This window comes from Scardinius erythrophthalmus (genome assembly GCF_964197995.2).
Source record: "Scardinius erythrophthalmus genome assembly, chromosome: 20".
Taxonomy (NCBI): domain Eukaryota; kingdom Metazoa; phylum Chordata; class Actinopteri; order Cypriniformes; family Leuciscidae; genus Scardinius; species Scardinius erythrophthalmus.
Window position 1 is genome coordinate 2,347,974 of NC_138240.1, and position 12,770 is coordinate 2,360,743.

Genomic DNA, 12,770 nt, shown 5'->3' on the forward strand with positions numbered 1-12,770 from the left:
TTTCCAAACTTTTGACGGTTAAATGCCATTGTGTTCGCATTACTTTCATAGACTTGATGTCTATAACATTTTTTTGCAGTTTCTTTGTCTGCTGCGATTAACTTTTCACCTCATTTTGTTTTGTTTAAACATGTATATTTAGGAAAATACTTAATTTCAAACTTTGGTTAAGAATAAATATCTCCACGATCACATTTCAACATTTCTCCCGCCCTTCTTCCGGAGAATTCCCTCTCTGATTGTTGCTATGGAGTCCAGCGAGGCGTCTTGAACGCAAGGCATGACGGTCTGAAATAAAATGCAGGGAAACATTGCAGCGAGACTCTTGCAGAGCTGACCAATCACAGAGCCTGGCTTGGCAGCGACAGCCAATAGGATTCAAGAGTGGGAGGAGCCAACGGACAGTTACACACCTACATTACTTTGGTCAAGCACACAGCGTGAGCATCACACACAGGCGCTACGAGTGAGACTCTTTTCTCTCCTTATACGGAAATCTGCACATAAATAAGGTGAAAACTTTTACATTTATCCTTTTCTACTGCATATTAGTCGGTATAACTAAATATCTAGAGCGTTTTTCCGTTCAGAGCAAGCGATACTGTACCTAGTTGACTGCACATCTATATTTAATTCAGCTACGGACTTAAACTTAAATGAAATGATAATAACAAAGATTGATCAGAATAAAAAATAAAATATGCAAAAGTCTTTAATTTAACATAAAAACGCGCGAAGTATTTCTCATTTCTAAAAATAACCATGCCGCCATTCATTTATATTCCACTAATAAAAACACGCATCTCAAAAAGGCATTTGATTTGATAAGTTAAGATTATTTAGTTGGTTTATTCAGTCTGAAGTTATATGAACATTATTTGAAAATAAATATAAGTTTGGGGAAATCTGTGTTGCTGAGTACAGGATTTAGTTCAGGTGTCCATGGCAACAGTAACCTGGCGAAATATGCCACGTGATGTTATGTAATAAAGATGGAATAATGGCCGTGGAGCTTCTGATGTGCTGATTTTATATAATGCCCACCCTGACTCTGATGGCTGACCACCATTCACCAGTTCCACCAGCAGATGCTTGAGGATTGTGGGATTGATTTGGGGCAGGGCACAAAGCATTATGGGTGCGTCACAGGGTGTTGTTTGGGCGTTCACAGATTAAATTCACTCATTCCTCATGAAATGTCTCTGTTTGTGGCTTCAGAACCACCATGTCTGACAGAAAGGCCGTGATCAAGAATGCGGACATGTCCGAGGAGATGCAGCAGGACGCTGTGGAGTGCGCCACACAGGCGTTAGAGAAGTACAACATCGAGAAGGACATCGCTGCCTACATCAAGAAGGTAAACGTCGGTTTGCCGGATATTCCAACTTCGATTCGATACCTCGGAAAATATCGATTTTCGATATCATGGGGAAAACTGCCATATAGATATTTTTTATCCAACTTCGATTCGATACCTTGGAAAATATCCATATTCGATACTATTTTCGATATCAAGGGGAAAGCTGCCATGTAGACATTTTTATTTTTTTGTAATTTTGTTGAAATAGCTTTCTCACAGCACAGGGAGGCTAGGCTTTATTTGAATCTTTGAACTAAACCTACACAAACAAGACAAGTAAACAGTCATCAATAACATAAGAACAAATAAAGAAATTGCAAATGGAATGACAAGTGAAGTAAACACAGCTTTAAGTGGTTCAGGTGGGTCTAACAGCAGTATTCATGTAAGAAATACTAAATATAATTATAAACGAAGAAATTGAAGTCGTCATGAAATCAAAATTGACCCCATTTACTTTGGGGTAAATGCACTACACTGAAGTTAAGGCCCCGTTTACACGTACATTGTTATTTTGAAAAATGGAGACATTTCCCTTCGGTTGTGCCCTTCGTTTACACGCAAACGGAGAATTCGCCTCTGAAAACGATTCTTTCTAAAAACTCCGGCCAGAGTGGAGATTTTGGAAAACTCTGTTTGCATGTAAACTGAGAAAAATGTAGTTTTAGGCAGTCGACGTCACAGTATGCGACAGAACTTGCACTGTGTTAAAGGTGTGACCCATATTTTCAGGATTCTGATTGGCTAACATGGGCTTGAGCTTCTTGTTACACTGCCACCTACAGGTTTGGCATGCTCTTGACGGCATATACACGGGTTTGTGTAAACGACCACTTTTCTGAAAAACGGAGAGGGTGAAATGTCCGTTTATGAAAATAACCGGCCACGTGTAAACGTAGCCTAAGTCTGTTGCAACTTCCGGTTTATGCAGACTTAAAAAAAAGTAATCGGATATAAAATAACCCCAGATGGTCTTCATTGTAAATATTAAATACAGATCAATGCTTAAAGTATAAGGCCATCCTTAAAAATATTTTGGTTTGCAGTAACAGCAAAAAAAAAGAAAAAAAGGGTCGGTAGGTCGGTCTATATTTTTTTATATATATAAAAAATAATATAAAAAAGTATATATTTTTTCATTTTTTAAAAAAAAATCAGGGTCGGGGGGGGGGGGGGGGGGGGCATTTTTCACCTATGTCTAAGGGCTGTTTACACCAGGCCACTTCATGCGTTTTCTCAGATCGGATTGCAATCTGATTTATCAAAACGATTCCATTTACACCTGGTTACATAGGCTAAATGTGTGTTGTTTTTTTGCGGATATAAATCCGATCTTCAATTACCGCTATATGTAGATTTAATGGAGTGCACGTCACCGAAAGCAACAGTTATGACTACATTATTTTATTTATCATCAGCTAAAATTTCTGAATCAAAGCCCGCAATAAGAGAAAGCGGAAACAGCCCTGGTAAGATCATTTCGTTTCTTTACATTTAATGATGATGATTGTGTGTTAAGCGTCAGCGACTTACTTTCACTTTGATTTGCGATAGTTTGCACGTTGATGCTCAGCTTCTCATCTGCGGCGATGCGTGTTGCAGTAGCGTCGTCGTCATATCTGACTAAAACATGACATATAGCCTATAACATGCTCTCGCATGTTTATTTTTAATAAACCATATTCAACAACATATAAAAATGAAATAATCTTTAGAGTAAAGCCGCAGCCATCATTACCAAGCGCGAACCATTGACAGTGAATGAAACGAAGCAAACTTAGCTTGCAGGCAGTAGTGTGACATGCGTTTACGGTTAACCAATGGTGTAAACATAATCATAGATGACGCGCCACGGGTTTTTATTTAAAAGAAAGAACGTAGCTTATGTTTGTATGTAGGTCTAGGCAATTTATATTCACAATACTTAATAACTAATATTATTTTATTGCAGTTGTATTAGTTGTTTGAAGAGTTTAAAAAAAAATCGGTCGGTCTAAACGCAAGTTTACAACCGGCAAGTCGGTCGGACTGAAAGGGAAAAAAAATAAATAATTGGGTCGGTACTAAATTGACAGGGTCGGTCGGGTTACGGCAAACAAGAATATTTTTAAGGATGGCCTAAGTGCTTCTAAATCCTTATTAGGCTGCTGTCCCTTTAAAAACGTATGCGCGGATCCAATATACTGATACACAACATGCGTTTGCTTTCTCAACTATTATATTCCAAATCTGAATACGTGCCAAAATGGGCATTTTGGAAACATTTTGTGTGTATTTGACAGTTTATGCGTAATAAGCCATGACAAAGAACTCAATTTGTTTCTCGAGAGCTGTTTGAGAGGCGGCTTTATGTGCGCTCCGCTTGTATAGTATCAAAACCTGCGGGAATTATTGAAATTATGCCCAATACGAGCACTAGGCTATTCAACCGCAGCGAATGAGACGAGTGAGTGAGAGGAGAAGGTGTGTGTCAGTTCACCGTCGGAGAGAAGAGAGAGAGAACGCACAGCTGGTGTCAGTGTATCGATACAGCAGAAAATGAGGATTGGAACCGGTTCAGATATTACAGTATCGATGCATATCAATATTTTTGACAACACTAGTTGGACTGAACATTTTATGGGCGTCCATTTTCTTTGTAAGGTTTATGTTTAGCAGTGAAGATGTGCTCATGAATACTTTATTGTCAGGTTATTGGTGATGTCAACCCAGAATCAACATTTACTGAATGTTTCTGGTCTTATTGTGCATGATTCATTGGTTATTCCAAGTTGCAATACATCTTTTTTTTCTTTTTTTTACCCCTCCCTTCTGAGGTCAGGCCTTTCGCTTTGAGTAAATGTGTTGAAAACAGCATTTAATATTGATTAACTTTAAATGTATTCTTTCCATGCAGGAGTTCGACAAAAAGTACAACCCCACCTGGCATTGCATCGTGGGAAGGAACTTCGGGAGTTACGTGACTCACGAGACCAAACACTTCATCTACTTCTACCTGGGTCAGGTGGCCATCCTGCTCTTCAAGTCGGGCTGAGCGACGGCAACACGATTCGACAGACCGCTACGAACTGACTGTACTGACGAGGCGAACCATTCCTGTACTGGGACCTGCCTTCTCTCGGCTGCTTCTCTGCTCTTTCATTCTGATTATTGTTTAGAAAACGGCCATTCGGGAGGGAAATGCCATAAAGAAACAACTGTATTTATTTTTGTTTTCTATACAGCGTTTTATGTCACCTGCGTTTTTTTAATTAAAGCAAAATGGTTTGGCCGTTTGCCTGGAGTTTTGTGTCTGAAGGTTTATGGTGCAACATCTTAGGATGGTAATAGGAACTATAGTTATTTAAAGGGGAAACAGGAATGAAAAATAAATTCATAATTTTTTTTAATTTGTAACTGCAACTTTTTCTCTCTGAATTTTGTGGTAAAAACCTGCAATTCTGAGGAAAAAGTCAATATTGTGGGTTATTACATAATTCTTCAGAATTGCGAGTCAAAATGAATGGTTCCACTTTTATTCTGTGGTGGACATGCGTCTATAATCTTTCCCACATCTCTCAAACTTTTAGGCCTGAGTTTTGTTCACCTTTTGATGAAATATTGCAGCATTAAAGTTATGCAAGTATGTTTTGAGTAATATTGAAGTTGAATATGAACAGAGTTGTACTTTGAACGGCTTCAATTTAGCATTTCAAGTTAATATTGATTTTTATATTTATACATCATACATATTCATTTTTAATAATTTTTAGTCATCTTGCAGCCACTTTGATCATGGATTTGCTCAAATCCAGTCAGGATGGACTCGCATCCAACAAACTTTAACTTCAAAGTCACATTTGATTCAAGATGTGCATCTTATGGAAAAAGAATACAAGCTAGGCATAACTCATATTAGGCAAAATAGGTTGATGGGAACATTAACTTGTACATTCATGTCAGGATTAATATAAAAACATTTCTAACAATAGTGGTGTACACGCACCACAGATCATTCAACCTAAAAATAGCCACTAGAGATGAATGCTCAAAGACAAACTGATTTAGAAACGTAAAGTGCTATTGCTTATAACAATACTTATTTTAAGCTGATTGCAATGAAACATTAAAGCTATTTTTAAAATATTACCTTGTATAGACAAATTTCAAACATGATCCAATAGCAAAGTTACTTTCACACAATCTAACGAACATGCAGAATGATGCAACAAATAAAATGAAAAAAAAAAAAAAAAAAAGAGGCAGTGATATTGATGGAGACTTTATTTGCCATTTAGAAAACCAGTTTGTGTGGGTAGACTCCATTGGACAGGGAGAATGTGGAGCGCAGGTATCCCTTGAGCTCCGGGACCTTCTTGATCAGAGGAAGCAGAAGAGAATCCACTGCTTTCTGGTCCGCCTTGCGCTGCTCCGTCAACTGGTACTTCTGCAGAGAGAGAACAAGAACATCATCAGAAAACTCAGTTGCGGTCACAGACGGAGTCTCCATCCGGAGTTGACTGGAGCTGATGGGGTTTACCTCCTTCTCTGTGTCGAAGATTTCTCCCTCCTGGTGCTTGGGTTTCCTCATCTTCTTCTTCTTGAAGTAGGAGTCGACCAGTGTACTGGGGAACTTGACGCCAGAGATGTCCAGCTTGGTGTTGGTGGCGATGCAGAACTTCTGGTGAGCTCTACGCAGAGGCACTCGGTTCAGAGCCAGAGGACCTGAGAGGGACCAGAGACGGGCATCAATTATTCACTCCCTCAAACTGCACAATTAAAAGCTGCACACTAATGGGGGGGAAAGGGACATTGCAAGGTTTTGATTTCACAAGATGACTTAAACTATAAATTAATAAATATTAATCATTCTAGAAATATTAGGGTGATTTTGTTGGGGAGTTCATCTACACAAAATTAAAATGCTCTTTTCAGTCCCAAAGACTTTTTAGACTTAAGTGATTTGGGAAAAACTCTGGGTGTGGGTACTTTGTTTTACTCTTTGCAAGTTTTCATGTCACATTCACACTGTTTTTGACCAACTCTCTCCAATGGATCTCTAAGCTGAGTGAGTGAGTGGAGGCGGGGCTCATTTGCATATTCATAGAACCATATATACTAAATGAGGCAAGGGTGTCGAGTTACATTCAAGCTATTTTAAGGCATAAAGAATTTTTTCTCAAGGAAAAAACATTTAAATGTGTCATTTTGGTGATCAAAGATGAGTTTTAAGGGATAAAATGATTACAGGGGGACTCTACTTTTGATATACTAATATTTGTCCATTTTCAAAATGTATAGCATCAAGCTTTTATTTTGACAGGTTGCTGGCAAATTAATAACTTTGCTGCTGGTTTCAGAGTGAAGATCCTTGCATGTTCATGAAACACGAACCACACACAAGTGTAAATGACATTTCACTCTGAAACTGCAACACATTTACTAAAATCGCAGCCTTGACACACCAATACATTTACAGGAGTCAACATTTGAAGTTGATCAAAAGATTATCAAAGTTGTCCTAAGACGAGAACGGATATTGTTCAAAATTCATGTATAACTTTGATGAAAGGTTTTGATCCACTTCAAACATTGACTACTGTATTTTGAATGAATGAATGAGACATTTATATAGCGCTTTCATATGTACTACTGTACACCCAAAGCGCTTTACAATCATATCAGGGGTCTCTCCTCAACCACCACCAGTGTGCAGTATCCACTTGGATGATATATTTTATTTTGATATATGGAGCGGCCCTAGAGATAATCTCCATCCACTGAACAAACAGAGGTTGTGTCGCTCACCGGTGACGAGGAGGAGTCCGCTGTCCAGCTGCTTGAGGAAGACCACACGCTGCAGAAGAAACACACTCACGGTTAACAGTCTGTGACGTACGCTGCAATCCTCATCTGAACCTCTTTTGCAATGCAAATCTCAAGTGCAACTTGTCACCCCAATTCAGCAGAATAAAGTTATGAAGTGTTTGTGTGGGAGAGAGCATCTGCGCAGGTCGCTGTTTCGCATGTAGGCGTTTCACCCATTGAGTTGCTACACAAGCATGTGAAGAACAATAGCTATATTTGGACATTAACTTCCGAGATATGAAACCAAAGTCTGATGATATTCAATAGGGGTATAACGAGACCCTTATGTCACGATTCGATACATATCACGATACTGAACTCACGATTAGGGATGGGTACCGAAACCCGGTATTAAACGGGCCCCGGTGCTGAATTTTGAAATACCGCTGGATCGATAAGCTCGGACGTTATCGGTTCTGCTGTCGGTACTGGAGAAATTAAGAAAGTGCTATTGCTATTAAGAAATTATTATCTTGCTATTTTAATCTCGCCAGCCACTTCTATATAATAATATTTAACCATTTGACTGTGATGCATTTTTGCTAGAGAGAGAGAGAGAGAGAGAGAGAGAGAGAGAGAGAGAGAGAGAGAGAGAGATATCTTTAACGCGGAGCGACGGCGCGCACATCACAACAGCCCTGCTTAATGAGTGACGATGAGGACAGAACTAAACATTCAAACGGTTAGGCTACACTTTAGATCTAGATTTATATTGTGGCTTCCAATGATTATAAAAAGATATTTGAGGTATAACCATTAAAAACTAAAGCCGCATTCATTCTGTTTAGCGCAACTTCCCCTCACAGCGGTGCGCTGTCATTTCTCCCTAAAACCCAAACGTAATGTCAGAATCTGCACGATCGGTGATTGTTGTAAAATGTGGTCTATACTGTTGCTAAACCGCGGGACGCGTTTGATAATAAAAGGCAAGTACCAAAATTGAGCAAGAGACGCTGTTTCAAATGCGGCGCGCGCTCCGAAACACACGCAACGAGACAAGCAACGTATATTTTGGGCTTTGTGCGGATTTAAACGATCAAATATACACAAAAATATATCAAAATGGCCGTCTTGGAGATTCACTTAAACAGTTTATTCACTTAAATACAGTTTATGTCTTAAATGGGCGTAAATAGTTGGGAGAAAATATGATGCGTAATAATGATTAGATCTGCATTTGGTCTTAAAGAGGCAGCAGTCTAATAAACCTGCTGACGATTGCTCCATTAATGTGAATCAAACAACAAAAGGCAAAGAGAAAATCAGTCGCAGCTCTTGAATGAATAATTTTGGCTTTCATAAGCTTTAATCTATCTATCATAAACTATGCAGTGTTATTTTAAATCTGACTTTATTAGATGTCTTTTTAGCCCATATTACTCTTGAACAGTAATGTCAGACATTACTGAAATTAAAGCACTGGGTATATAATTTGTATATTTGTTTTATTGTATAGGCTACTTTTTTTTGTTTGACCATGTGTTTGTACTTTGTTTTTAGTGTCTTATGTCTTAATATAAATATATAAAACACAAAAGCCTGCACCCTTCTGCATAACACAGCCTACATGTTTTATTTGTTTTGTTAAAGCATTGCTTTTTCTTTTGCTATAGATATTTATTTTACATTTCAAAATATAAAGCAATATTAATTATGTTCTAAATAATTTTTTTCCTTTTTTTAATATAACAAAAAGAACCGATAAGAATACCGTTAAAGTACCGGATCGATAAGGAGTATCGGTAAGAGTAGTAATACCGTTAAAACCTTAACGATACCCATCCCTACTCACGATACGATATTATTGTGACACTCCAAGACATGAGGGTAGAGGTTAACCAAAAAATTAACTGTTGATTAAAATGCTAAATTTGGTATTACATTGTGGGTGTAAATGAATAGACTTCGTGCTGAAACCCAATGCACAGGACAATAGAGACACCAGAATAACAATATTCATGATTCTGAAGCTAAAAATACAGAATTATTTTAGACGAAAATGCTTGCACTCTTTCTCTGACTAGATACATTTAAAATAATGTATGCCACTTTTTACTGGCAACATCAGACATCTGGCATTATCAGGAGCCATAAATATTCCCCATTGCATTATATTCAACATTATATATAGTAGTTTAAAGTAGTACTGACACAAACTCTGAAAATCTCGGACAGAAATTTCTATTCACAATAAAACCGTCACTATCCACGATACATATGGTTGCATTTTGGTATTGCGCTATATTGTGACACGATATACTGTTATGCCCCTAATATTCAAGAACGATTTCCCTGCTCTGAGCGGGAAGCAAGTGACTAGTTTAAATGACACTTGGTCCATTTATTGCGCTCAACACTGCACATGTACCTTCCCACGGTGGCGTCCAGTCAGCAGAATCAGGACCGTTCCAGGGGTGATGGACTGGCGCAGTTTCCTTCGGTGCTGAGAGAAGGGCTTGATGCCGTGACTCCGCAGCTTACGCCGCACGTCTTCTGTGGGGTAATAACGGGGCTGGACACAGGGGAGGGAGGGAGGGAGAGAGAGAGAGAGAGAGAGAGAGAGAGAGAGAGAGAGATGTAAACATGAAAACCAAATTTACAAAACATACATATTCAATTTCACCCAATATTACTCCAATTCATACTTGCATAACTTTCATGCTGCAATGGTTCATCAATAGGTGAACAAAATTCAGGTCTTAAAGGAGAACTTGGTAACTTTAACTTAATAAAACTGTCTAGAAATCATTTGGATGGTTAAACAACCTGCTCTGGTGGTATTGGTGACTTTCCCCACTCCCCCCAGCGTTCCCAGGCGGAAAACCAACCTTGCAACTTGGGGACTACCGTCCCGGCAAAATAGAAATTGGAAGTCTCGTGAGAAGCGAGAACGAGAACGAGCGCGAAACACGAATCGCTTTACGGCAATTCAACATAAACACACACGCATGTATGATGTATTACCAGATTACCCACCTCGGTAGACAAAGCTCCACACGATTCAGCTGGCTCGCTCCGATCAAAACAAACGCACATGAGCAGCGGTAGAGGAGGGGAGGAGGCCGCCGCAAGTGAGTTTTTTACGACCGTGTTGTGACATATACGCCCCCCCACAGCTGTAGGGGGAGCTCGTGTGGAAAACATGCGACAACAAGGGAAAATCAGCGAAGAAGTGACTAGAGTTCGCTAGAGTTGCCGAGTTCTCCTTTAAAGTTTGCGTGAGATGTGGGACAGACTGTGTGGATGCTTGTTTCCACAATAGAATTAAAATGTAACCACTAATTATGGACTCACTCGAATTACTTGATAAAAACTCAATTCCGACAATTTCCCCTCAGAATTGCGAGATAGTTTAAATTTTTTACTCTTATTTTGTGGAGGAAAAGTCTTCCGTAAGATTAAATATAAGGCTAAACATGGTTACAGAAATATTTGAATAGAATTAGAGATCAGGGTCAAAATTGACATGAATTTTAAACCCATTTTAAAATGGTTAGGCTCATAAACAACCAAAAAAGAACAACTCTGGCCCCAAATCTCAGTGATCTGGTGGTAAATGTCAAATTCTCACCATCTTGCGGCGTTTCACAGCACGGGTGCCTCCATTCTTGTCTCCGCCGACAGTTTTGGTGACTGTGTTGGAATTCTTCTTTTCCTTGATTTTCTTCTCCCGGATTTTCTTTTCAACCTGAAACAAGAAGACAGAGCTTCAGAAAGCCGCTGATGACGGGGTGAGACTGACCCTGGATCAGAGAGTTGCTGTGAACCCTCACCTTCGTCACGGGAGCTTTAGTCTTCCTCTTGTACATGGCCCTGCGAGCGGACATGACGGAGCGGGAGTAGCGGCCGATGCCCCTGACCAGCACAGGGTTACGGCTGCAGTGTTTACGGGCAACCTTCTTCTTATCGCCCTCAGCCATCTGAGAAAATAAGACACGTATTAAAATATGAATGCATACAAAGATATTACAACATTAATAACATGCATCAACCAATAGTAAAGCTGCTCTGAAAGTCAATATTTTTTTAAAGTACTTTTCACATGACATCTCAATATCAGCACTGCTATTTTACCAATTCTAATCACAAATAGAGTAACGTTAGGGCTCCTAAATTAGACAGTAATTATCATGAAGCATATCTGAACTCCTGCATATTGACTGTTGATCGTACAGCTTGTTAAATTAACGCACACCACAATAATAAAGAACTCTCTGCTTATACAAACACACATATACACACACCTACATCCATATACACACACACATACATGTATGTATATGTGTGTGTGTGCATGGTGTTACTACAGTAACTCAACGTGACCAGTTGTAGCATTGCTAACAGGCTAAAGTACACACATAAACACATTTATAGACTAACAAGCGTCTTTAGAGAGTCTGTTTTACGCTCTATTCACATGACAAGCCGTCACATATGACTTTATGGTTTTTAATATTAACAGAAACACACAAATCCCGTTTCAGTTCACATGCAGCCAGTGTCGGCCTCAGCGCGCGCCGAACATTCATAACGTACGTTAAAACATACATCACATCCACTAATATTCACATCTACTACTGCTATATGTGTATTAAAACATTTATATATGATCCACAGTGCAATATTACGCGCAGATGAATCAGATTAATGCAGATTGTACTTGGACAAAACAGACACGAAAGCCACAATTACCTTCAGCTAGAAAAAAAAGACCGACATCCGGGCACTTTCCGTATATATAGTCGTGACGTGATACGCCTGGGGTTTTGCTTCCGCTCTTAAAGGCACACGCGCTGCTTTTGGCCACACGACGGGCGCGCGAGTGCCGCTCATCGGCTGAGGAAGGTTAAACACTCACTCACTCACTCACTCACACACACACACACACACACACACTCAAACACACTGTAAAAAAGATAATAATGATTAAAACCTTTGTAATGTTCTTGTGCCTTTTGTGAAAGTGGCGCAAATTGTACATTTTTATGTTGTAGAAGTGAATTAAAACAATAAAGCAGGATAAGAAACGTAAGGTCAGATTGCATAGTTCATGTTTATTTTAGTGCTTCCTATATATATATATATACACACACACCATCTCTCGCTCTCTCTCTCTATTTTATACACATATTATAAAATATATATATTTCTCTATATATATATATACACATATGTGTGTGAATATATATACATACATACATACTGTATATATACATATATAATGATATATATACACATTATATAAACAAAAACATTTTTTAGATGATTTGACAGCATATATATATATATATATATATATATATATATATATATATATATATAAATATATATATATTAACATTTAAAATCCCATGTATAATATGTATATTAAACATTCTGTATATTACATTCTATATTTAAGGTTATATATATATATATATATATATATACATATATATATATATATATATATACACACACACACACAAACACTTTTTAACATTTTAAATCCAATGCACAGTATTTCACACATAATTTTAAAAAGCGGTTGGATTGTTTGCATTATGTATTCTACATAATAGCA

General features: G+C 38.4%; 2 protein-coding genes across 2 annotated transcripts; one reads left to right on the forward strand and one right to left on the reverse strand.

Annotated features, from left to right (window-relative positions):
* The first annotated feature begins 407 nt into the window (after positions 1-407).
* LOC308680703 (dynein light chain 1, cytoplasmic) lies at positions 408-4,643 on the forward strand. The gene is made up of 3 exons (XM_081348981.1): positions 408-512; positions 1,219-1,357; positions 4,257-4,643. Exons 2-3 carry the CDS (start codon positions 1,226-1,228, stop codon positions 4,392-4,394), a joined length of 270 nt encoding a protein of 89 aa, XP_081205107.1. The 5' UTR covers positions 408-512; positions 1,219-1,225; the 3' UTR covers positions 4,395-4,643.
* Positions 4,644-5,608: 965 nt separating this feature from the next.
* rpl6 (ribosomal protein L6) lies at positions 5,609-11,907 on the reverse strand. The gene is made up of 6 exons (XM_081348980.1): positions 10,981-11,907; positions 10,779-10,895; positions 9,576-9,719; positions 7,148-7,196; positions 5,880-6,064; positions 5,609-5,786 (listed from the first exon to the last, which is right to left on the reverse strand). The coding sequence occupies exons 1-6, from the start codon at positions 11,125-11,127 to the stop codon at positions 5,634-5,636; spliced, it is 795 nt and encodes a 264-aa protein (XP_081205106.1). The 5' UTR covers positions 11,128-11,907; the 3' UTR covers positions 5,609-5,633.
* Between the last annotated feature and the right edge of the window lie 863 nt (positions 11,908-12,770).